This window comes from Pimephales promelas, chromosome 10 (assembly GCF_988280905.1).
Source record: "Pimephales promelas chromosome 10, fPimPro1.hap1.1, whole genome shotgun sequence".
Classification (NCBI taxonomy): Eukaryota; Metazoa; Chordata; class Actinopteri; order Cypriniformes; family Leuciscidae; genus Pimephales; species Pimephales promelas.
This window is the reverse complement of record NC_142778.1, coordinates 18,760,884-18,788,051: the sequence shown is the minus strand read 5'-3', so window position 1 is coordinate 18,788,051 and position 27,168 is coordinate 18,760,884. Positions and strand designations below refer to the sequence as shown.

At 36.9% G+C, this 27,168-nt stretch overlaps 1 protein-coding gene across 2 annotated transcripts in view; it reads left to right on the top strand.

The window, feature by feature from the left end:
- Nucleotides 1-26,960, top strand: part of relt (RELT TNF receptor) — a 39,752-nt gene extending 12,792 nt beyond the window's left edge. The window contains exons 1-11 of one of the 2 annotated variants that reach the window (XM_039663684.2): nucleotides 3,911-3,931; nucleotides 5,086-5,160; nucleotides 6,276-6,368; nucleotides 8,041-8,225; nucleotides 8,409-8,461; nucleotides 9,371-9,625; nucleotides 17,259-17,339; nucleotides 17,423-17,501; nucleotides 21,793-22,029; nucleotides 22,971-23,142; nucleotides 26,411-26,960. In XM_039663684.2, the coding sequence (XP_039519618.2) occupies nucleotides 5,119-5,160; nucleotides 6,276-6,368; nucleotides 8,041-8,225; nucleotides 8,409-8,461; nucleotides 9,371-9,625; nucleotides 17,259-17,339; nucleotides 17,423-17,501; nucleotides 21,793-22,029; nucleotides 22,971-23,142; nucleotides 26,411-26,422 (1,209 nt within the window). In that variant the 5' untranslated portion in view covers nucleotides 3,911-3,931; nucleotides 5,086-5,118 and the 3' untranslated portion in view covers nucleotides 26,423-26,960. Of the gene's footprint in view, nucleotides 1-3,910; nucleotides 3,932-5,085; nucleotides 5,161-6,275; nucleotides 6,369-8,040; nucleotides 8,226-8,408; nucleotides 8,462-9,370; nucleotides 9,626-17,258; nucleotides 17,340-17,422; nucleotides 17,502-21,792; nucleotides 22,030-22,970; nucleotides 23,143-26,410 lie in introns of those variants that run through there. The other variant, XM_039663683.2, reaches the window with a different exon arrangement.
- The last annotated feature ends 208 nt before the right edge of the window (nucleotides 26,961-27,168 follow it).

The window sequence follows — 27,168 nt, the reverse complement described above, 5'->3', positions numbered from 1 at the left end:
ATCATGAGGGTGAGTAAATGATGACAGAATTGTTATTTTAAACTATCCCTTTAAATATTGAAATGTATCCTACAGACTATGATTGTGCAAATTGCGCTGTTTGTTGAAAAGAGTAGTGATTTCCTAGGGGCCGTTCAATGAGAACGCGTTTTTTCATTCCAATGCGCTACTTTTCCAATGTTTTTCTATGTAAACGTGATAAACTGATGTGTATAACCGTTACTCTCGCAACTTTTGCAGCGTCTCGCGCATGACACAGCGTTATGTGACTCTCAGGTTAAAATCAGTTCAGAATTTTAAAAAATGCGCCTTAAAAAACCTTGCGTTTTTTAAGGATAATTATAACTTGATGTTAAATGGAAGATGTTAAAACAATAATAAAAAACATTGAAAGAGGGTTCCTCGTCCCTATTTGAGGTGAGCTCGTTTAAATTGGGCAAGTAGGCTAAAATAACTTAGCAACTCTCTAAAAACCACTCAGATCATCTTAGCATAAGAACATAGGCTAGTAACATCTAAGTGTTATTGTATGTTTAAAGATATCTAAAAGCTTGGCTGAGCCAAATAAAACTGCCCCACTTTTCTCTTGAGACCTACAGTACTGTAGCGTGATTAGCAGCATCATTACTGATTCATATCTTGGTTGGTTGATATTAGATAAATGTGGTATGTTCCTTTTGTGATTGAGGTTATTAGTCAGAAAAAATGATGTCTCTCTCTATATATTCTGTTGTAGCTAATCGATACTTCTGAAAGCTTCCCAGATAGCAAACTGACATTGAATCAACGTGGAAATATGACATCGAAACAACGTTGATCTGACATTGTTTTGCTCATCGAATTAACGTTGAACCAACGTCAGACGCGTCATTCTTTCAAAACTAACGGAAAATCAACTTGAAATCAACGCGTTGTTTCAACGTTATGAAAGCAAACCAATTTTCGATTTTCATTTAGCTTTGAAGAATGCCGCGTCTGACGTTGGTTCAACGTTAATTCGATGAGCAAAATCAACGTTGTTTCAATGTCATGAGAGACGTTGTTTCCACGTTGATTCAATGTCAGTTTGCTATCTGGGTTAACAAGAATGTGTCAATCAAGCGATGGCTAGACTTTGGTTTTTTGTCTGAAGGTTTGGCTGTAGATTAGAATAAAGCCCGATAATCTTATTCTTGGACTCGCTTTGTCTCATGGCTTGATTCCGGTCTAGATCCTGAAGCGACATGCTAGCAGGACTTGAGCTGCAAAACGCCACGCTTCCAAAAGTCAATCCAGGGCAACTTCTTCATCGCTTCCAATTTGTAAGATGATAGATCCTAAAATGGATAATTCTAGCTGATTGTTTTATGTTTGTTGTTGTTTTATTTACGTTATGCCGTTTTTCATGCGCTTCCAAAGCCACGGAACGGGGAACCGGACAGTATGGAGATGCTCCAAGAACTGTAATTACTGTTCGCTGGGACTTTATTGCTTTTTAATGAAAGAGCTAAATTTAAGCAGGCACGAAGCACGTCTGACTGGCAGCTGATCTTGAATTGAAATGTGAAGGAAAGCCATTTCTGTGGGGTGGTTTGTGGGTGGGCGGCCGAGGCGGAGGAACTGGTGGGGGTACGTTCATTCTTTGAAGATTTCTCCCAAAAAGCCCTGTCATCAAGAAGGGCGACTGAATGCTTGTTTCCAAAATTGTAAACTCATTTGTTTGTTGCATTCATTCATTCATTTGTTTGCACTTTGAAACATTGGGAATATTTTAGAAGTGTAAGTTTAACTAGTCTTGATTTAAGCTTTCCCAACCGGGTGTGGGTGAGACTACTTTTATTTTGCAAGAATGTGAAAGGTTGTTCTCCAAACCAATATAAGGTGATTCCGGATGCTAATTAACTTTTCCTTCCCTGAAAAAGCTACTTTGATCCAACACTGATTTAATATTTTCCTTACTTAATAGGAAAGAAATTGAGGGAATTTACTGGCTGAAAATAATGATTTACACACACCCTAATTTCAGTCAAGTTAATTTTATTTATATAGTGCTTTATACTAGAGCCAGATCGATATATCGGCAGGCCGATATTATCGGCCGATATTAGGCATTTTCTAAAATATCGGTATCGGCAGCTATAATGGCCGATAAATTAATATTTCAAAAATAAAATAAAAGCGGGCGAATCACGCTTCAACCATGTCATGAGTGTTGGAGTTGTATAGTTTGGATTTTAAAACCAACAAATATTTGTATCGATATCGGCCTTTAAAATCCTTTATCGGTCGGGCTCTACTTCATAAAACAATGATTGGCTGCTTCCAAAACTATAGAAATACTAGAAATACTTCGAAGAAGTATTATAGAAATACTTCTCTACTATATAGTAGGTGAAAAACAGGAGGTGACAAAAAAAATGTATGTCCAAATTTACAGTACTTATAAAAGTAAAAAGTACCCAGATGTCCTACTATTTTGAGATTCTGAAGTGTGCGATGGACACTTTGTACGTGTGTACGATGTCCAGGTTACATTCATACTACATACACACGCATACTATATAGAACGTATTTTTTTTAGCTGTTGTGGAGAAATTTCTTATTCAAAATTAGTATCTCAAGAGAGTATGCGATTTCGGACGCAGCCGAAGCAGGTTCACAGGAAGATAATTCCTTCAAAAACAGGAAAATAATAGAATCAATGATGCAAACTTAAAGATAGGGGAAGCAATTTTCGTATAGAGGCTTGCAAGCTATCTTTGAAAGCATAGGATCCCACCCTCCCTTCAGAGAGTCTCCAAAGCCACGCCTCCTTCAAAACACATCAACGCGCACAGCAGGGAGCAATGAGATGGGCACGAGAGATGGCGTTAAACTACCTCATGTCTCAAAGCACAAAAAACTACAATAATAATAAACAAACAACTTAAAGAGCTCTGACCTGTACCACCTGACTGCTGCAGACTCATTTTGGCGTGGATAGTGTTGCGCATAAATTCGAGTCACGAACTGCTCATTGTATAACCTCACAGGTTTCCATCTCTTCCAAATTACAGTAATAATGGCGTGAATGCAGCATACGCCTTATGTCTTGGTTCAGGAGGAACTGTAAAAGGTGACTGTTGTTTCGGTTGCCGTCTGTCTAACTCTGCGTTGCATGAAACGCGCTGATGACGTGTGACGTCTTCATGAGCAGGTGCGCGGAGGTGTGGATTCTGTGGAAATACATACGCTGATAGGCAGGTATGATTGGACAATCACAGACATACATTTAGACCACCTAAATTAGTGATGGCTATCAGAATGTCTAGAGACTAACAACCAGCATAACAAAAAACGTTTCTGGAACAAATCACCTACCCTGTCTTTAATCAAATTCTAATTCTGCTGTAATATAGCTCTAAAAAGACAATAGTATTATTTAGCTCAAGTTAGTTCAGTGTGGATTCAATTCAGTTCAGTTGTATCCTTTTCCCTATGCTTAAAACCTGATTGGTTGATAGGAATGCCGTGACCTTCTTTGGATAATCATTTTGACCGTTGGTAAGTAACGAGTTGGTCTAATATCGAACATTTGCAGCATTCATGTGGCAGCACAGACCAGAATGGACCAAAAAGTCAAAGCTTGCAGACGGACACATGCTGTCTGAGCTCAGTTGTTCTGTTTTTATTCATTCATGTTTTATATTCTTCACTTGGGTTTAGAAAACATTTACTTAGAAAAAAACCTCTCCACAATGTGCAAATCATCAGTAAACTCATGTGATTGGAGGATTGTGTAACGGAGGCGGGGCCTCTTCCAGGTGGTGGGAGGGGCCGTGGTTTTGAGTGGCAGTATAAGGAATGACAGCGTTATGCAGACAGGTACAGTGGGACAGTGAGCAGGCATCATCATAGCAGGCAGAGCATCCTCAGCTGTTACCAGGGCAACAGAGCACAGAGACACACTGGGGTAAGTGTGTCTGTCACTCAGTGTTTGTTGTCATGGCAACGAGATCAGAGCAGCCCAGGTTGTGTTGGAAATTGTGCTTTTATTCATTTATATTTTTTGCATCTGCTTTGGGACTGGATGATGAAGATGATTTAAAATGGTAGATACATTTTTCATAAAGTTTAAATGGAGATTTAGTATATTTTTATTTAATATTTTTTATTCTTATTTTATTGTTGTTGCTTTTCTTTACAACAAATTAGTAGAAAAGAATGTCTTATCTTGTACAATTTAGCTTTTCATGTAAATGTGTTTTGTTTTTAATGTGTTTGCACTGTTTGTAAAAAGCAGGGTACAGTGTACTGTTTTAATATGAAGGAATTTTCCGTATTATTGATTTTTCACAGATCTTTTACACATATTTTGAATTATGCATTGTGTTGTGTTTTAGAGGTAAATTAATTTTCCATGAACTTAATAACTTAATAATGTCCTGCACAGTGCCATTTCTGTTTTTTAACAGATATTTTTCTTACAGTACAAATGAAACAAATGTGGAGAACAGCTTGGTCTCGAGCACATTTTGAGACCTTGTTGACCTTTTTTTAAATTCCAGAGAAGACATGAGACTGAGAGATTATTGTTCTTTTTCTTTGAAACAGAGAGACAAGGGACTTCAGCTAAAGTCTCCATTTGATTTCCAGTTAATGTAATTTAAGAAGAGGAGGCTCTGAGAACCACCGCAGGCATTTTATGGTCTGGTCTAGATTTTGATGTTTGTAGGAGAGTTGAGTGATATAAAAACAGTAATGGTATAGTTCAGTGTGTCTACATGACCCGCTCATCAGAGAATCATTTTTTTTCTTCTTTTGCTCCAGTAGATCCAGTTAGTAGTTTCTGGCCTGACTGAGCATATTTGATCCAAAAATAGGCCAAGAAAAGCGGGGCTGCCCCAAACCACAGGCCTGCTTTAGTTTAGGTGACTATTTATATCCCGCTTTAGCTTATAGATGACTTCTGTACGCATACAAACCCATTATGTGTCCACCACAAGAGAGCCTAAGTGCTGTTTACCTGTCCCCGCATCGTGAGGTTTTGGTGGTTTTTGCTGACGCTGATGATGTTATATTTGCTGCGTGTGTCATTGAGTTCCTGTCATCTATTTTGTTTTTCAGATTACATGAATATAGAAGAATATTTTGAAGAAGATGAAGAACCACCTTTACTGCTCTGCCCCTGTCTGTCTGATTGTAAGTTTGCTCATTAATGCGACGGTGTGTGTGTGTGTGTGATTACTGCAGTGTGCTTAAGTTGACAGTGATGAATGAGGGCTATTACATTGAGGTTTCTCTCAGAACACTTTTGTCTCTTCTCTCACTTCTCTGAATGTTCCTTCACTGCACAGAGAACCTGCAATGTAGCCAATAAAGAACATCCCATTCTGCATCACAGTATACTATAAATGGCTACACTATACTATACTACAATAAGACAGTTCACTATTGGCAAACCCAGTGTTTTTCATGAGATTTTGGACTATTTTGCTTCCATAACATGGTTCTTTCAAACTAGTGGAAAGAAAGCATCCTACTAACACATTTAAGTGTTTGTTTTATTACACTATACCTATTTGCATCTGTGGATTTAACTTACAAATACATATGAAGAGTTCAGATGCAAAAGCCTCTAAATGCCATTTGAAATTTTCTTCTTTATTGATGATTTTTATCAAACTTGTATATTTAAGTGAAATCACTGAACTTAAATATACAAGATTGATAAAAATGATCATTCTAGAAGAAAATTTCAAATGGCACTCAGAGGCTTTTGCATCTGAACTCTTCATATCTTTAAAAGGCACGAGTTTGTTTTCTCGCTAACCAGAAATCTTCACTTCAGCAACTTTACATACACCACACTTTACCCATTTATTCCTATTTATATTCTGATTTTTTTTTTACAGATGGGGTTGTTCATATACCATTGAACTGATTTATATAACATTTCATTTATATATATATATTTTTTTTCTGGTTGTTGACTAATAAAAACCCTCTCTGTAGAAAAAAAAAATGGATCTGGCTAATATTCAAATTTATGTTCTGGAAATGTATGCAAATTTGTGTCTATTTTATCAGCGTATTTGCATATTTACATGTGTATTATAAAATATATACAGTAGGTCCTGTGATTAATTTACTGGTTAAAGTATGGTGATTTCTCGCCTCAAACTACACTTTACTAGTCCTGTATTTTACCTGCTTTGTTATACGCCTATTCATGCAACAGTTAGTTCTGGTTTGATTCTCATAGGTTTGTTTGTGTGTTTTTAACCCTGATTGTTCTCGTTTGTGTCTCTCTGTAGCTGCTGGAGTTATGGGGGACATTAGCGGCGCAGTGTCGGTGGGAGGACGGGTGTGTGTGTCCACTCTGTCCAGCCGGGCAGGAGCCCACCACGGTGAGAGATAACAACACCAAAACACACACACACATGATTTATAAGCTGTTTTCCTCATGGGGACCAAAAAATATCTCAACAAGGACAAGGATTTCAGATATTGCCATCTTTGTAGTGTAATTTTGTCCACATAATGTAGGGTTTACCAGGCCACACAAACACACACACACGCTTAAAAAACTGTCCCAGTATGTCCTCTGACCACAGAACCTAAAATGTTTTGTGGGTAAATCTCATGCAAATCTCATTTGCATTGTGTTGTGTTATTTTCATAACAAGCTCATTTCCAAACAAATTATCCATGAAACATTTCATTTGTATTTATTTATTTGGTTTTTTAAATACTTACAATTATTCTTAAGATTCTCAGTACTGCAGTACAGTTATTCTAATTTCAAAGCAGCATAAATTAAATAAAACATATTATATTTAAACAGTATTTTCATATTAGAAATGGGTAACACTTTGCAATAAGGTTTCATTTGTTAAAATGTGTTAACTACATCAGTTAACATGAACTAACAATGAAAAATAATTCTAAAGGAATTACTAATCTTAGTTAATGAACCTGAACTAAGATAAACTAACAAGGAACCGTTGTATTTTCATTAAATGATTTTAACCAAGATGAATAAATACTGTGTCTAATGTATTGCGCATTGTTAGGGAATATTAATGAATTAACTAACCTTAAAGGAGTAGTTCACTTTTAAAAAAAAACTTTTGCTTATAATTTACTCACCCCCATGTCATCCAAGATGTCCATGTCTTTCCTTCTTCAGTTGAAAATAAATTTAAGGTTTTAGATGAAAACATTTCAGGATTTATCTCCATATAATGCACTTTACTGGGCACCAAACGGTTCAAGGTCCAAAAGACTTTACAAAGGGCTTTAAACGATTCCAGATTAGGGTCTGAATAAGGGACTTATCAAGCAAAACGATCGCTCATTTAAAAAAAAAAAGTTTAAGTTTTATAAGCTCAAATGCTCACCTTGCTCTTTTCTGTGTGACTCTCCAGTTTCAACTCATTCATCAAAATGAACGTATCTTTTTCCGAGTCAATTCGTTCACATTTCGTTCGTTGAATGAACCAAATGACTCGAAAAAAGATTTGTTCATTTTGATGAACGAGTTCGAACAGGAGAGTCATGAACGCGCATCACAGAAGAGAGCAAGGTGAGCATTTGAGCTTATAAAACTTAAACTTTTTTATTTTTTTTAATGAGCGATCATTTGATAAGACCCTTATTCATCGTCTGAAATCATTTAAAGCCCTTTGAACAGTTTGAACTGAAAATGTCTTTTGGACCTTGAACCGTTTGGTGTCCAGTAAAGTGCATTATATGGAGAAAAATCCTGAAATGTTTTCATCAAAAAAATTAATTTATTTTCGACTGAAAAAAAAATCATATAGATACATACATATATATATATATATATATATATATATATATATATATACATATATATATATATATATATATATATATATATATATATATATATATATATATGTATGTATGTATGTATCTATATGAATTTTCAAAAAAAAAAACTTCATTGTTAATCTTCTCTAATGCATCACCACTCTGTGAGAGACATAACAGTTTGTTCTTTCACACCATTAGTGATTATATATCATCTGAGTGATGTTTATTTGTTTCTTTAAGGCTTGTGGGGAAGTTGAGGGTCCTGGGGAGGCCGGATTGTGCCGGACTTGCCCAGCAGGCACCTTCTCTGATAACCGTGACCCTGAGCCGTGCCGCCCACATATCTCCTGCAGGGGACTCAACCGCTGGATCACCACCGCACCTACCTCACACTCTGACGCCGTGTGTGGAGCATGCCTTCCCGGGTAAAGAACAAAACATATTTATTATTTTATTATTATTTTATCCTTTTTCATTCCAGTCATTGTTTTCATCATTGCTTCACTTTGGTGTCCTAGCAGATGTGTTTTCATATGCTCACAATGTTCACTAAACTGAATTAAAGGGAAAGTGAGAGGAAAGTATTTATGATCTGAAATATTTTTCAGGTTTCACCCTGCTGCTAAACGGAAGTCCTCCACCCTCCACGCCTGCGTCAGGAGTAAGTGTTTAGCTTTTCATATGTCAACGTTTAATCATTTCATCAAGTAAAATGTTACATTTTTGCATTGAATAGTATTAAAATCAGAATAAACAATTCCCCTGCGAAGTAATGTGGAGCATTAGGCTAGCTATAAACAGTTTATGGTAGAAATACTGGCTAGTTTACAATTACTTCAAATGTGAATCAGAATTTAAACTTTTAGACAACTTAAATTTACGCACATTATATGTAGACATATATATGTATAATTCATTCCCTCGTTTTATTAATGCATTCCCCTATTTAGTTAATTAAGAATTTGTTCTCTCGTTTTAGTTTAAATGTGTCCATGAATTAAAATTCATTCTCACGACTTACTAATTTGTTCCCTTGTTTTAGTACATCGTGGCCACGTTGTACTAATTAGTTCTTTTAATATTTTCAATTAACTAAAACAAGGGAACAAATTATTACAACGTGGCCATGGTTTACTAAATTGGGGGAATGAATTCATATTCATTATATATATAAGTCATGATATATATAAATATACATATACATACATGATTTAGAGTACATTTACACAACAATGATGTACTAAAAGCAGAAATGTTTTTCCTTTGCTTTTTTCATGTACAGATGACAACATTGTCAAAATGATTCCCATTAACAGGGATTTGCAAAAATTAATGAATAAAAATGCTGTGCCAGTCCTGTGGTTGGCGATGTCACTTTGTACCGTTTTTTTTTTGTTTGTTTTTTTTTACAAAAAATTGAATATGTATTATATTATATGTTTTATATTATTTAGTTTACAAATAGGAATGGCTTTACTACAGTAAAATATATATACTCATCCAATCAGAATTCAGAGGTAGAATCATCTGTCTTATTAGTAATTAATATGATTATGTGTTCTATGTACAGAGCCATACAGCCGGCGGAGACGTAACGTTGTTAGGAGCACCCCTAACAGGTCTGGAGTGGGAGGTGCAAACGCCACCAGCGATCAAAATCCCGAGGAGAAGAGCGCGGAGTATGCTGTGTTTGCACTAGTGCCCATCTTCTGTGTGATGGGCCTGCTGGGAATTCTCATCTGCAACCTGCTCAAGAAGAAGGGCTACCGCTGCAACGCAGAGAAAGAGGGCATTGACGCTGAAGCCGCCACTCCGCAGAAAGAAGGTACAATACACACTCACGCACACGTTTCCATACACAAAAAAAAGCAAACACTTATTAGATCACTATGCGTGTCCATAAAGCTGTGCTTTTAGAAATATCATTTAGATATTAAGAAAATAAATGAATACTTTTCAGCAAAGATGCATTAAATTGATCAAAAGTGACAAAAATGATTCGTTTTTTATTACATGTTAAATAAGATTAGTTTTTCATATAAATGCTGTACTTTTGAACTTTCTATTCATCAAAGAACCCTGAAAAACAGCATCACAACTGTTTTTAACATTGATGATAATAATAAGAACATTGATAATAAGACAAAATGTTTCTTCAGCAGCAAATCAGCTTATTAGAATGATTTCTGAAGGATCATGTGTTTAAAATATATACAAATAGAAAAATTATTGTAAATTGTTTCACAATATTTCAGTATTTCTGATCAAATAAATGTAGTCTTATTGAAAATAAGATGCTTTTTTTGAGACATTAAAGGGTTAGTTCACCCAAAAATGAAAATTAAGTCATTAATTACTCACCCCCATGCTGTACCAACCCCGTAAGACCTTCGTTCGTCTTCGGAACACAAATGAAGATATTTTTGATGAAATTTGAGAGGTGGGTCCCTGCTACATAGGCTGCCCAATGCTACGTTCACACCGGACGCAAATAGCGTCTACCGCGTCTAGTTTGACGCTTGACCACTTTGTGTTAATTCGCGCGTCAAGAGCGAAACTGACGCAAGTTAAATCAAAAGTTTGAAGCGAAATTTACACGTCTCGCACGTCAAAATCGAAATCCGTTGGCGGCCATCTTTTTTTATGTTGATCGAGCATTCATCAAAAGATTCACCGCACTTTATTTGCTCTGGAGAGCTAGAACAGCGGCGTGGGGATTATCGTCGCCGTATTTGTGTCCACCGGACCCTTCGGAGTCACGCGCTTAACGTGCCAGATGCTCAATTCGCGCCATTCGCACGAACTTGACGCGCGAATGAGGCGTATTCAGGCGTATCCGCGCTCTACGCCTCATTCGCGCCGCAGGAAATTTTTACGCGTGTAACGCGTCTTTGCATACAGTGGCGGTTCTACTCTGAATTACACCCAGGGCGAGACCCGCTTCGATCGCCCCCCAAACAACAACAACCCAACAATAAAATCACATACCGTTCATTTGAAAAACACAGTTAATAGAATCCAGTTGTTTTGCTAGATTAATCTAACTTTAAAGAGAGGAAGTAACCATTAGCGCATTGGTTATTGCCTTAAATAATATGCATGGCACACTTTTAGTTATAGCTTGTTAAACAATATTTGTCACGAAATGGAGTTTTTAAAAGTAAAAGGGTCTGAGTGATACTTATTTAGTAACACAATACTTATCTCTTATCTCTTAAATAATTTTGAACAGCTCTCATATTAAACACTATCCAAAATGTTATAGACCTAAAATAGCTTAAAATGTCACTCTTAAAATGTTAGAATGTTAGAAAATAGAAAATTGTACTTTGCATATGCTACTGTAAAAACACAAAGTTGATCATTATGTAAATTATTTTCATTTCATGAATATAGTGACCAACATGATCACATACACAAAAAGCCTAATACACAATCAATTCACCAAGTTAATAACATTAAAGATTTGTTTTAAAGGAGTGTCTTTTATCTTACCTACTAAACTTAAAAAAAGGTTAACACAAAAAGAGATTTTATAAACATATATACCTCATATTTCAGCATTCAATCATCTCTAAAGAATGAGTCAATAAAGATACATTTCCTGACATTTATAATACACAGCTTATCTTTTATTATTAATAGTAAAATTCGGACCGATTTGCCCATGGCTGTCGTTGCTATGCACTGGGCTCTCCTCAATGAAAAACAAGTTTTAGTAGCTAATGTATTTCCACCACAGCTCGCTGAAGCTCTGCTAAAAGATTTTTTTATGGAGAAGAGAAAAAACACCTAAGTGTTTGGGTGCACGAGCACTCCCCATACTGAAAAGTTTATGAGCGCGCCTCCCGCGAGCGCATAATGAGCGCGCGCCGTGCGCCTAATCGTCTATTTGAAATAACTCGTCTATTTGAAATAACGACCTCGAGCGCGCAAAAGACGCGATTCGCGAACTAATCAAGAGACCCCCTTGACATCGCTTCTGTGCACGGCACCTTCTCAGCAATTAGGGGCGCCATTGCCAATAATTGAATCGAAATGATAAAAAATAGAAAACCTTCGAGGCACAGAGGATTTTTTTAACTGCTCGTGCCGCCCCCCATGTGACATAAAGAAATGCCGCCCCGGGCGACTGCCCGGTTCGCCCGTGCCTAGAACCGCTACTGCTTGCATTGACTTATCACTGAAATCATCATTCGCTATTCGCGTCTGGTGTGAACGCACCATAAGGGATCGAAACTTTGACGGCCCAGAAAGTCATTGAAGAAAATGTTTAAATATTCCATGTGACTACAGTGGCTCAACTATAAGTTTATCAAGCGATGAGAATACTTTTTGTGCGTAAATAAAACAAAAATAACGACTTTATTCGAGTATTCCGAGTATATATAAAAGGAATAGTCGAATAAAGTCGTTATTTTTGTTTATTTTTTCTCACAAAAAGTATTCTCGTCACTTGATAAACTTATAGTTGAGCCACGGTAGTCACTTGGGATATTTAAACATTTTCTTCAATCACTTTCTGAGCCGTCAAGTTTTGATCCTTTAGGAGCCTATGTAGCAGTGATCCACCTCTCACATTGAATCAAAAATATCTTCATTTGTGATTGAAGACGAACGAAGGTCTTACAAGGTTCGTACAGCATGGGGGTGAGTAATTAATGACTTAATTTTTGCGTGAACTAACCCTTTAAAAAATCTTACCAATCCCAAATTTTTCAGCTGTACTTCAGAATGACGCATATTCTAATCAGACCAAAAAGAGTCTTTTGTGATCATGTTCCATCATTTTTGACTATTTTATTTTGATACTGTATAGGGTTTTGGATGGTCAAGTATTCAAATGCGTTCATTTGATGTCAGAAAGTTAAGAAAGTTCCAGTAAATGCTCTTTCCGGACTGTGAATGATGTTTTGAGTTTTTAACTTGCTTTTTATCTCATGTTTGATAGTAACTCTTTTAATAAACCTTAGAAACACTACTCCCTGAAAGTCAAGCATACACCCATATTAATGATGCAAACATCTCCATGCATCTTTATATGGAGCTGCTATCACCTAACCTTACCTGAGTTTGATTTAAAAAATGAGTAGCAACAAAGGCCCAATTGTTACAGTAAAACCACCTCCTAAATAAAATCACTGTACAAAATAAGAACACACTGCTTTCATATCCTTTGTATCAGTGGGTGGAGCCGCAGCTGTTGTGACGAGCTCTGGCTTTTATCTACAATAACGCTTGCATTTGATAGTTCAGGTTCTGCCTGTAAAGCAGGAACGTTTTTAGGAACGGAGTAAATTATACAATGATCACATCATGTTTTACAGCTGAATGAGCAGAGCAGCAGAGCTGGATTTGCAGTTTTTCTCAGGATGTCAGTGACCTATTTTTTTTGTGTTTAGAAGAAAAAAGTAGAAAAAGGAAGTTGATTAAAGTCCGGAAGTTGATTTTTCTCCCCTATTGTGACGTATATCCGTGTGAAACGACTTCTTGATTTTGTCCATGGGAAATTGCTAGGATGGTTGTGGTTTGCTATTGGTGGAACTTATGTGAGTTGTCCCACCCTTACGCCAGTAAACACATCATCAGAGAAGAAAGAGATGTCACTGGGGAGGGGATGTTCTTTTGATTAAAGATTACATGGGCACATCATGACATGTACTTGACGTCATGTAACGTGAAAGTTTACGCACCATCTGTATGCTAAAAGTTTTTTTTGCTCATGCAAAACTCTAGAATGTAGTTGGTGGTTGCTAATGCGTTGCTATGTGATTGCTAAATCATTCTCTCCTTTCTTCATCTATCTTTGAGCAGCATGAGACTCCATCTGTATCTTCTTTCCTCGGATAAATAATTCAGTCTGTTATCTGCTTGTATGCTCTCTAACTGCTGTTACTTCACTGTTGACTTGTTCTGATGTTGTCAGTGCCGACTACATCTGATTCACTTTGACCTGAGCAAACACTCCCAGACCACCAAGAGAAGCCTCTATTTGAAGTGTTTTTATTTACTTCAGGAGAAAAAAAATGGGTGACTGACATCATGGACTGTTTATGTAAGAAGCTTTGAGAACATGGTGCATTGAAAATTTAACAAGATAGCTATGAGGTGATTAATTAATAATAAAACTCTTGGCTCAATTGCAGTTTGAAAGAGAGTATTGTATCAGTCTGTTCTGTTGTATCAGTTTGGGTTTGATCCAGGACTCGTAGAGATGGTAACGACATCCAGATGAAAGAGGAGGATGGAGGTCTCTGGGGTGCAATAGGATCGAAATCACTTAAGAAAGTGAAGACGTGTGCAGTCAGAATGCAGCGATTTCAATCTGCTGTCGATTTTATATGTTGACAAATTAAATGTCTTTTCTTGCCACTTTTTATTGTTGCATCAATGATTACATAAGCACTTTGTCGAGCACTTCTACCTTGACCAGCTTTTCCAGCCTGATCTCACGGGAATAACTACGAATTTTACGAGGTGGCTAATTCGTAGTAATTCATACGACCTCACTCGTACGAATTAGTACGATTTTGCTAAATCAGACATATTTTACGAATTGGCCAATTCGTATGAATTCGTACGAATGGCCTACCCCTTACCCCGCCCCTAAACCTACCCATCAAACAAATCGTACGGTTTAGACAAATCTTACGAATTAGCCGTCGTATCGTCGTAATCGTATCGTCGAATTAGCCACTTTTTAATCATTCGTCGAATTCGTACGAATTGGCCGTGAGATAGGGTAGGCATTTCAATACTTCAGTGTGTAACACTATCTAAAATATAGCTATTACACATTTCAGAATGTGAGAATCAGTAATAGATGTCTGAGCATTCGAAGATCAGCTTTGCGTTGTAAGAAAGGTCTGGTGCTGCATGTACTTAGCTGTGCATGGTCAGTGTAATGATGTGTCCCGTACCCAATTTACCCAAAATGACCAAGTTTCAACTAGGAGAATCCCAGGAACAAGGTAAATCTCGAAAATGTGCTCACCACCGCACCTATTGGCACAAGAGACAGCTTCTAACATCTTGTCCTGTGTTTTGATCAATTGTGTTGTTTTAAGCAATTTTCTGTCAGTATAATGTGTGTATTATGCTTTTGTCTTCGATGAGTCAGACTGCTGTTCTGAGATAAAACTATAAAGATGCATTACCCATGTATTAGATAGTTTAGGCACCAGTACAATAGTGACAGAGCTAAAAAGAGACATTTTATGGCTCGCAGCAAGTTTGAAACTAGATTGAAGCCATTGGATGAGACTGTTCTGCAATGGATACGTCAAGTTTAGCTGGTAATTTTGTTGTCTGCAACTAATAGATAAACACAGAGATGGAATAACCTCAGAGCCTCACTAACTATATCAGCTGTGGGCTAGAAAGCACACTGGTTATTTTAGAATAGCACAATTATACTGTATAGCCTAGCTGTTACATATAATATATTTGTATACTGGGTGGGTATACATAATTAGAAACAAAAGATGATTTAAATTAGTAGGTTTGAGACCAGAAATGTCACATGGTTTGGTGCTTTGTTTGGTGTAATGGTCAGAATTTGTATATAATATAACATTTAAAGTGAAAATTTACATATACATTACTGTTCAAAAGTTAGAGGTCAGTAACATTTTATATATTTTTTTAAATTAATAAATTAATACTTTTAAATTAATTTTACATTTATTATGAAGCAGCACAACTGTTTTCAACATTGATAATAATAAAAAAAATTCTTAAGCAGCAAATCAGCATATTAGAATGATTTCTGAAGGATCATGTGACACTGAAAACTGGTGCTAAAAATTCAACTTCACATCACAGGAATTACATTTGAAAAGAAAATTACAAAAGAAAACAGTTATTTAAAAGATTATAATATTTCCCAAAATCACTGTTTTTACTGTATTTTTGATCAAATAAATGAGGACTTGTTGCGCAAGAAGAGACTTCTTTCAAAATCGTATCGACCTCAAACATTTGAAAGGTAGTGTATGACGTTTGCAAATAAACCGATTTTATTTCAGACAGATGAAGAAATAAGTGGATATTAGCTATTTTACAATCACATGGATGTATGAGGTAAATTCTCCTCAAGTTTACACAGGTGTCCTAGCAGAGGAAACCTCACATCAACACAATCCACTAACCACAAACAAACACAGTCACACAATACCGACTGTCTTCTTTTTCAACATTAGATCTATTGTTTTATCGTTTCAAACTGCACACTCTTCGTATTGTCAAATTTTTGCTCAAACTGCGCTGTCTTTCTTCTACATTTTTAAATGTGACTGAAATGTCCTGCCACGTTCTGGAGCTTCAGTTGATGTGTATCATGAATATGATTCTAACAAAGTGTCTTTGGTTGATCAGAATAATAGAGCCACGCTTCTGCAGTGCTGACGGTTATTCTGGGTGAATATAGCAGAGTGCTGAGTGAGCTCTTCTTCTCAGCGTCCCCAGCTGCCTCGCTGTGGAACTCTGGGATATAGCCTGTTACCATAGAGACCACTGTTAACTGCACACTGTGCACAGTGAGCCTTCTGTATCCAATACATTCACAATAGAGATGGAATTTGCAGAGTTTAACATTAGCATGACGACATAAATGAATCCTTCTGTGTGTTCAATGACTCATGTTGAGTTGGCATGTTTCTAACAAACGTGGATGTGGCTAATGAGGACGGCTTCCCTAAACTGTTATACTCTTTTAAAAATAGCACTTAATGACGAGGGTGACATCATGACAATCCAAATACACTCCCACAGAAGAGTTTTAAAAAATGCTTGAGCTTAAAGTAATATTTGTTCACTCTGAATCTCACCAAAAGAAGGTTTTTGAAGCACATTTCCCCCCCAAATTCTCAATACTGTAAAGTGGTGTGGTTTTAGTATTATTTATATATATTTATCAATATTTTGAATCAGCTTTTATTTGTATTCTTTAATTTGGTTTAAGTTTTAATCATTTTTAATGTGCTTTTGACATTTTTATTACCTTTTTTTATTTTATTTTTTTATTATGAGTTTTAGTCATTTTAGTACTTATGTCAATTAGTTGCACCATTTTCAAGTTTTTCGTCTAATATTTTTATTTATTTTATTTCAGCCTTATTTCAATTACCTCAAATTATTTTTTAATAGTTTTAGTTAATGATAATGACACTGCTGTGAAGTATATTTAAATTGTAAAATATTTATGCAGTAAATATTGATATATTTGTTTTACAAGAAAGAAAATATTGTTTGTGCTAGATATTTTCCATTACTATATCCCAGTTATATATATATTTTTTAATATATTCTTACAATTTTTTTGTTAATTATAACTATAATATTTTGGAAATTGGTGTGAAATTGGATCTTTTTTTTAAAGATTGGTTTCTAAATTAAAAGACCCTGATATGAAATGTAGCAGAAAGTGTTAAACTCTATGCTTTGCTCTCTCTCCTCAGGAAACCCTTGTCCATACATCGTTGATGACCCCAATGAAGACACCATAAGCATTTTGGTGCGGCTCATCACAGAGAAGAAAGGTGTGTGTGATGTTTCTCCACACGTTTAACTCACCCTTACATCACACTGTGAGTCTTATTGCGTCTCAATGTGTGTGTTACAGAAAACGCTGCTGCGCTGGAAGAACTTCTCCAGGAATATGAGGACAAACAGATGGCCCTCAACAAGAGCTCATCCATCAAGTAAGAACACACACATTCAAACGTACAGCTCTACACTGATGTCAAAAACTCAGAAAGTCCAAAATTATAGTAAAACTGAGAAAGTGCAAAATCCAGCAATTTCTTTATTACAAAATATATTTCTCTCCCTAAAACAATGGTATTTTAAGCTGTTTTCTTGCACATTAGTGATACACAGTGCAAGTCATTGTCAACACAGCATCATATATGACTCATGAAACTTTACCTACCGTATGAACAAAAGCAAAGACCCATTGTGGTTTAGTTCCTCATACTCAAGAGTCTTTGCAAGGAATATTCCATGAATGTTTCACCACAGGAAGTTCTGGAGAAGAATAAAAGCTTATGTTTTATTCAGTATGGTTTGTTTGTCTTTGAAGAGTCAGACGATTTTCACAATTCCATTTTATGGAAAGGTTTTAAACTATGAAACGTATACTACCATTCATATCTAGCTATATGAATTATATTAATGATCACTTCACTTGTGGACTGGAGTTCTGAGAGGAATTCCCAGTTGTGAAACAGGAAGCAGCTTTCCTTTAGATGCAGCTCATTCTTGTAAACTCATTAATAAGAAAAAGGAATCAATGTAGTGTTAGGATAGCTGAGGGGGAAAAGATTGTGCCTGTTTTAATTAGTTGCACTGACAAACATAAATCATCAAGAAGCAAGTGCTTGTTTATTTTCACACTGCAGCGACAGTTTGTGTTTAAAATGGTTTTATTAGGGAATCCAACAATTTGACAATCATCGCTTTTTATGATTCCTCATTATAAACATAAAGGCAACATTAAATATATAAGTAAATAAAAATAAAGAAAAGAAAAGAAAAAGAACAGTTCCCATTACCCCCCACCCCACCCTAGGGACATAAGACATACCACACTAATGGGGCAAACAGTACTACACACTTAGCCTACCTAAGCACGTCAACTTAAACTGAGCTATCAAGGTAGTGGAGAAGGGAAGACCAAATCTTATTAATCTGATCCAGTTTGTTTGATAAAGAAAAACCTCACCGACAGTTTCCCATGCTCATACAATCAGATTTACGTCATAGTTATGCATGTTACAATGTAACAACAAATCATAAGAGACAGAGCCTAGTTCACCTCTTTGACACCACAGTTGTACGGTGACCTCTCAGAAACCGGCACAGTGCCATCATCATCAGTGCCGGCTGAAATGACACTAGGTGCCGGCTGCTTAGTTCAAGAGATCCTTTGATTCCAGGCCCTTTCCTGCAAGCTAAGAGTGGTGCATTATACAGCTGTGGTGAGATTGGGGGACTCTGACTTCATCACGGTGGAACTATGGAGGGGGGTGGGGTGTATGCTAATTCATGTGATTTTAGTGTCTGTGTGTCCAGAGTAGGCTTGAATAAACTAGTACATTGTTTTGTACTTCAAGACTTATTTTAAGAACTGTTAGAAGCCTCTTTCTGTAGGCCAAGAAGAATCAAGCTTCATTGGTATGATACAAGTGTTTACATTGCCAAAGCATTAGTAAACACTGCCATAATGCTAGGAATTTGCTATGTGATTGCTAAGATGCAGTTTAGGACATTTCTATGGGTTTTGGGGTGTTCTGATTAGTTTAGGGTGTTGCTAATGTTGGAAGTTTTTAAGTAGTTTTAGAGTGTTGCTATGTCCTATGTGGTTGCTAAAGCCAAAAGTATACTTTTGGCCCGTAATTTTCCCAAAATCTTAGTATGTTGAAATGAGTAGATACCCGGATGGTCTACTTTTTCCGGTTAGAATCCGAGATGTAGCTCCGTGCACTCTTTAAGGGTTATATTTTCCACAACCCATTGCACGTTGGAAGAGGATTCGATTAGAACTACAAACATGGCAGATGTGCAAGTCCAATGGTTAAGTTGAGAGGTTTTGATAAAAGTGTGATTTTGAGTGATTATCAAGATCTAACCTGACGAAAAGATATTTATTTAATGTTATCCACATTATATTTAATCTGCAACAGCATTGTGAACTTTGTTTCACAGACGCACGACTGGCAGATCAACAGGCTAATATATTTCTCTTTAAAAAGGTAGGAAATTAAATGAAATTGAATGTGAAGAATTTTCACTAACAAATGGAAAAGGCAGTTTAAATATTGACAGCATGCACGTAACTTATGCCGAGTTCAGACTGCACGATTTTAGCCACGATTTTGGCTCGCCGACAGGTTTTGAGAAATCGCCGACAAATGCCCGAAATCACAGGCAAATCGGTGCTCGTTCACGCGAGTGACAATCACTCAGTGTGAATAAGCAAAGACGCAATCTGAGAGAATCGCCGAAGAGTCACAGGTGCCTGTGAGATATTTGGCATGCTAAATATCTGGACCTGTAGGCGATTCAAAATCCTGCTGTGTAAAAAGTGTTCTGACTGAAAACTACATTGGCGATTACTGACAGACAGCGAGAGAGCAAGATACATAGCAGCGGGGAGTTCGGGGAGGAGTTATAGATCACATATTAACAAGGCATTGTTTCAGAAAAAAAGCTTCTTCTATTTGGACCCAGAAATGGAAGAAAAATTAGTAGAAATTTGGCAGGAGCACCCGTGTTTCATCTGAGCTGTACCACAACCGGGTCGAAAAAGAAAAAGTCTCACGTGAGATCTCTGGTCTGGCACGTGTGATGTCGCGTTGTTTCCTCGTCACATCTCGTGTGTGTTTGTTGTGAAACGTGCGAGTTTAGGGTATGAGTTCTTGATGCTTTTTTGTGCGTCTTGATATGATACACGTCCCCACCAAATTTCGTGCATGTAGGTTGAACGTGGATGAGGGGCTAATTTTTTCCAATTTTCTAGGTGGCGCTAGCGAGCCATTTTGCCACGCCCATCCGCGAAACCCACAAAATAGAAAAATTTTCACCAGTCCTGACATGCGTGCCAAATTTGGTGAGTTTTTGAGCATGTTGCGGCCGGGAAAATGGCGCTTACTTTGCAGAAAAAAGAAAAAAAAAAATCCCAACAGTTTCAATAGGGCCTCGCACAATTAGTGCTCTGTATGTAGTTTGTGAGCAGCATGCTAGACAGAGTTGTCAGCGATTCTTCCTATTGTAAAGTCATGCAGTGTGAAACCTTCTATCGCCGATCCATCGTACAGTGTGAACACAGCAGCGACTGAATGCTGGCCAAGATAGTCACGCAGTGTGAAAAGAACAGCGACCCGACTACTTTGAAAATCGTGCAGTCTGGACTTGGCATAAGTGACAGAGCTGTCCGTTAAAGATGATGAAGTAGTATGTCCCGAAGCTTGCCTCCTCTTCTGCTACACACATTTAAAAGTATATACTTATACTATGCCCTAAAAATATGTGTACTCTTTTTGTGAAAAATAAGTAGGCAAATTGGGACTCAGCATTTGTGTCGGCATGGACACAAGTAGGGTTGGGTATCGTTTGAATTTGAACGATTCTGATTCCGATTCCTTGTTTCGATTCCGGTTCCTAACGATTCTCGATTTCGATTCTTTTAAGAGGCAGGGTCAAAAAAGTTTAGCTAACCTTGCTAACCAACAGTCTTTCTGAAGGAAATACTCCTTCTGTCACAAATACTTGTCACAAATTTTGCATTTTGCCGAGATTTCGTTAATTTTTAGAAAAGTGAAGCCACACTTTGGATCGCCGACGTAAGCTACTCATGTTCGACTCGCGCGGTTATGCCAACACTTCCGGTAGACGCTTCTTCGTTGGTGTTGTTCAGCGGTTTCTTCTTCCGCTCGGCGGACTGTGAATATCGAAACTAGGAATTGAAATTTTAACTTTTGAACAATTCCGGGAAAAATGAAAAGTTAGTCCCGGTTCCAATCGATACTCGATTCTCGATACCCAACCCTAGACACAAGTGACTTGAGCGCCTTCAAAACAAAGTCCACTTGATTGTTTACATACGCCAAATGTGTCTTTCTGCACTTACAGAGCCAAAGGAGTATACTTTGAAAGGCTCGTACACGCAACTGTGCTTGAGACAGAGCAAGATCTTAAAAATGAAGAATACCCGGGCTTTAAGGTGTTTTTATTAGTTTTAGGGTGTTGCTATGTGGTTTCTAGGGTGTTGCTTAGAGAAGCAACGTGTTGAGCAGAGGTGATCATGCCAATGTTACAAGCTTGAATTTGGCTTGCAGAGTTTCCCAGTCCGCTGTACTTTTAAGAAAATTCCCAAAATATATATAAACTTTAATACACACAAATATTCAAAATATGTATATCTATGCAAATATACACACAATACTGGTACCAGTTTGTAAGTGTCTTTCTCTCTGTCTGTTTCTTTGTCAGGTTTCCGGCTCTTCCTCATTTCTCCCAGTTCCGTTCATTGCCCCGGCTGTGTACCCACCAGCATCATTTGCACACTATAAACGGGCTGGCCTCACGCTCTGGGCTCTGCTGTTCCCGCTGCAGTCAGAAAAAATGGCCCGAGCTGCTGCTGCCCGCACTGGCACTTCCCGCCGATACGCACAAGAGCCCAACTAATGTGGTCAAGGCGCCGGAGGTCACTATCCTGTCTGTAGGAAGGTGAGAATCAAATCGAATGTAAAATATAATTATGTGAATTCTGAGAAGAAAGGCCGTAATTTAAATACATGGCACTCAAGGACACATTACAAACACAATAAAACAGTCAACATTAAGCAAAATGATGATTGTTACAGCCTGGATCACATAAAAGTCTGTCTAAAAAGATGGGTCTTAAGGCGAGATTTGATATATGTCTATATTATAGTATTTATTAATATTTTGAATTAGCTTTTAATTGTGCTTTATTTTAATTTTCAGTTTCATAATCATTGTTTTAGTAATTTGGCAGATTTTTTTTTTTTTGGCACCCCCAAAACAAGATAAATTTAATTCGTTATTGTGTTAGATCGGAAAAGCATTTAATAGACAAAACAAAAAAATAGATTTAGAATTTAATAATCATTCCTGAATTAATCAGCCGTTTAATTGAATCGGCAAGCTTTCAGGTTTTTTTTTTTTTTATCTAAGTCTAATATTTGTATTTTATTTTATAACTAAATGATTTTTAATGTCTTTAATTTAAGCTTTAGTTAGCAATAATAACTGGATCCTAGAATGCATAGAAATGAGCTAAAATGTAAAATATTCATCCAATGTAGCCGAATAAAGGGTTAATATTGGCACAAAAACAAAGATTTAACTAAAAAAATATTGATGTGTATTGTGTAGTTGTTGTATGTATTATTAGAATATCGAGTTATTACCCTAGCACTTATTAACTTATGAGGTCCCATTTCATTTAGTATCGTGCCTTTCTAGGCAGGAGATTTCATTAAGTTTTGGAGCAGACATAAATGATTGAATGAATGAATCAGTTGCGTTGGTTTGAGATAGGAATTCAGTCTCATTCTCTCCAGATACACACCCAGTAATGCTCACAGTGATGAATTAGGTGCACTCAATGACCTCTGTGTAACCCGTGTGTGTGTGAATGGCAGGTTCCAAGTTGCTCAGATCCCAGAAATGAAGTCAGCATCCAAGGAAGTCACCCAACCGGAATCGAGCGATACCGACTCTGTGGACAGCGGCCACACTGAGCCAGCAGAAGAGCGTTCACTGCTGGGTGTGTCCTCTTCCTCTAACTCCTCTTCCTCAAAGTGCAGACAGGAGGTGAGTGACTAAACATGCGGAACAGGAATATTCCTCCAAACGTATTTGTGTTTTTTTGGCCCGGTTTGTTTTCGAATTGTCGTTCCCTCTTCCTCTAATCTCTCATTATGGTCTTGACCTAAAGTTCATTGTCTAAAGCCATGCAAAAAAATTCTCACAGGATGTCTGGTCCATTTGTCATCAGAAAATGAATGGGAAACACTCAGATCACTTAGTCACATCTGACTTGTCCGGGTTGGTTAACATCCTGACTGTAGACAGCCGCAATCTTTTAATAATACATGCAGTGGAGTTGCTTTGAGGGGAGGTCAGTTTTTGTTGCCCTCTTGCATAAGAATCTGTGGGGCGGTGGGCTAATGGCTTACATGGACTATCAATAGCTCTTGGGATTTACATACATATCTCAAGGCTTTACTTCACAATTCATCCTTTCAGCTGCTCTTGGAATCCTTTGTGGCCTCATCATGGTATTTATAAATGACACAGAACAACACGTATTCAATTCATGGTTCTGTTTTATTTAAACCTAGTTTTACTTTCTCTAATATGATGTCATTATGGCCACAAGCTTCAATAGACCCGCTGTTGAAGGTCAACATGGTTATCATTGTTTGAAGTATTAAAATAAAACACGTTATACAGTATGTAATAATGGAACATTAGTTACATTTATGTATTTGGTAGACATTGTAAGTGTATGTTTGATCAATTCATGCATTTCCTGGCAAACAATCCTATGAACTATAGTGTTGCTTGTACATTACAGGGGTGGTTGATTATAATTTCACTTTTCTTGTTTGTACTTGTACTTTAGTTTGTGTAGTGTTGCTGTTTGAGCATAAACAACATCTGCAAAGTTGCAATGCTCAAAGTTCAAAGCAAAGGGAGATATTTTCTTTTTACGAAATGAGCTTTTTAAGGACTACAACAAACAGCTGGTAGGGACTACACGACATTCCTCCTGTGATGTCACTAACCCATAAATTTACATAAACCCCGCCCCCGGAACATGACTTATAGATCATCAAGACAGAATATGCTGGTCAATGACTAGAAGATAGTTAACTCCACATCAGCTTCATAATTCATCAACCAAACAGAAATGTCCTGTGGCATTCTGCATGTTGTCACTTCTTGACTCTCTCCATCTTTCTGACTTTGGTTTGAACAGAGAAAGGCTAAAAGTCACCCTCAAAAAGTGACAATTTTAACATGCTATATAAAAATATCTGTCTGTGGTATTTTGAGGCTACAACCACATGAATCCAGATAGATTTGAAAACGGGGTTTTCGTGTAAAAACGCTCTACACTAGTCCACACTAGCGTTTTCAGGCGTTTTCCGACGTTTCAGTGTGGATGAGAAACTTCTAAATTCACTTTACTGCGCATGCGTGAAACTTCACAAAAGCTCACTGAGATGATACAGATGGGAAAATAAATAATAATGTTATCGCACAATAACAGGATAATTTTATTTGGCAAAATATCTCACCATCACGGATGCGTCCAGGTCGCATTCAGTCACCCTATGTTTGGTCTAAAATGCAACTGCTGTCCTGTTTGCCGCAGGACAGCAAATGTGAGTAAGCTACATTATCTGTTATCTTTGCAGTACTGTGCTATGAAGAATAGCACATATTAAGTAACATAGAAAATAACATATTTTAGCAATAGTGTAAAAATGAATAACACATAACAGGCACAATACCGATAAACATGAATATCTATTGGTATTACACATGGATCACATGACTAAACTTACGTCATCGTTTTGAAATACCTCCGGTTTCACTCTCCACACTACAAGGCGAAAACGGCGTTTTCAAATTTATCCACTTTGGAGAGCGTTTTCCAAACGATACGTTTTTGTTGACTTAAAACGGCGTCTCAGTGTGGACGGAAGGCCAAAACGGAGAGAAAAATATACGTTTTCAAACGAAAACCTATTAGTGTGGACATGGCCTGAGCTAAAACTGCACATACACACTCTGGGGACATCAGAGACTTATTTTACATCTTGTGAAAAGGGCATTATATGCAATAACTAGATGCAAAGTGTCTCAATTGTAGTATTAAAGGTGCTTTAAGCGATGTCACATGGTTTTTAGACTGAAATATTTTTGTCACCTCACTATCCACAAGTTGCCTGTCCCCTAAACACACTGTAAAAAAAAAAAAAAAAAAACACGGTCTCTGCAGACACCCCAGGCTCTACAAACGGCAACAAAAGCAAACTGGTCCAACCTGGGCCACAAAAAACATAACAAACAGTGTTCCAGCCAACAACCGACAAGAAGGATTTGGGGGTGGGGGTTGGGGGGTTAGTGCTCGTGCAACGGAAGGGAGGAAGAGCTAGCCTCTGTTTTGCTTGACAATACTTCGAACGTCAACAAGAAGTGACGTCACCCAACATAGCTGAGAACACCTTAATTAATCACACCTTTCTAACATTTAAACAGAATTTGATATAAATGAAGTCTCTTTTACTCACCAAGGCTGCATTTATTTGATCCAAAACACAGTCCAAACTGTAATACTGTGAAAAATTATTACATTATAGAAATGTAACATATGTCTTTACTATTACTTAAAGGGATAGTTCACCCAAAAATGAAAGTTAAGTCATTAATTACTCACCCCCATGCTGTACCAACCCCGTAAGACCTTCGTTCGTCTTCGGAACACAAATGAAGATATTTTTGATTAAATTTGAGAGGTGGATCACTACCAAGTAGGCACCCTAAGGGAGAAATGGGAATGATTCAAATTATGTAGCCAACCTACTATTATTTATGAAAAAAAATTGTTATAATATAAAATATATATTTGTTAATGTTAAATTAATAGAATATATCTATACTTAAAAAAAGTATAATCAGTTTGCGTCGGTTTTAGCATTAGTTTAACTTTTACAACACATTATATGTCATTATGTGGGGGTCCTAGAGGGTTAATGATGGTTGTTTGGTGCTTCACGGGTGAATACAGTGACAAATACGACTGTTTTGGTTTCCAGCTGTCGTCCGCTCACCCTCTTTCCTTTTCCTCTCAGAGCCGGAGTCGGTTTTTCCCATGGTTTTTCCACTAGTTCAGGTCATGAGTCAATCTGGAGAAAATGAGTTTCTCTAGTTCCCTCTGGTGGTCGGAACAATGTTTGCATTTGTGAACCAACAAATATTTTTCTTTTGACAAATGTAGTCAGGAAATCCTTTATATCATGTTACTAATATCTCACCACTTGTTTCATTCTCTTTCCCTCTTTCTCAGATAAACATATGATAGATTGGAGAAGGACAGGACTCGACCTTTGTGCAGATGACATCATTAGTAGGTGACCAATCAAGGGCAGACGTGGTGGTGATGTCAGTTCCTCGAGGAGCCTTGAATTCAAGACCTTAGAAAACATTCGTATTTATTGCATAAGTCATAGAACTATTTTATTAAAATACAATAGACTCGGTCTCTGCTCACAGATGATAGGAGACCGAATGGCATTTACTCACAAGACACTAAAGATGTCTTAAGCGCAGCCGATTGACTTCTCGCACAATCGAAAATAACACTCAGAACAATGAGACACTAGAGACAGTCTCTCCAGTTAGAAAACATTAAAAAGTATTATGAGAAACTAGTTTGATTTACATCTGTTATTTTTATTATTATTATTATTATTATACATTTTTGTTTGTTTTGTTACTGTAGTTTTGTCTTTTAGTATTTAAGATTTTAAATGAGTTGAATATGTACAGCTATGGTCGAAAGTTTGCAAACACCTTGTTTTTAAAAAAATAAATAAATAAATAAAACATGAAAAACATGTATACAACTGTCAATTTCTTTTTATGATTTTATGGTTTAAAATGTTATGGTTTAATAAACATTACACGCGTTTTTACACTCGTACCTCATATATTCTAAAAATAATACAGGATATATACAAAAATATTGATTTACTTAAGCAACGATGGTTTAGACTAATTCACAAACTTAAAATGGAGTGAATGTGTTTTATGTGATGTTTAAAC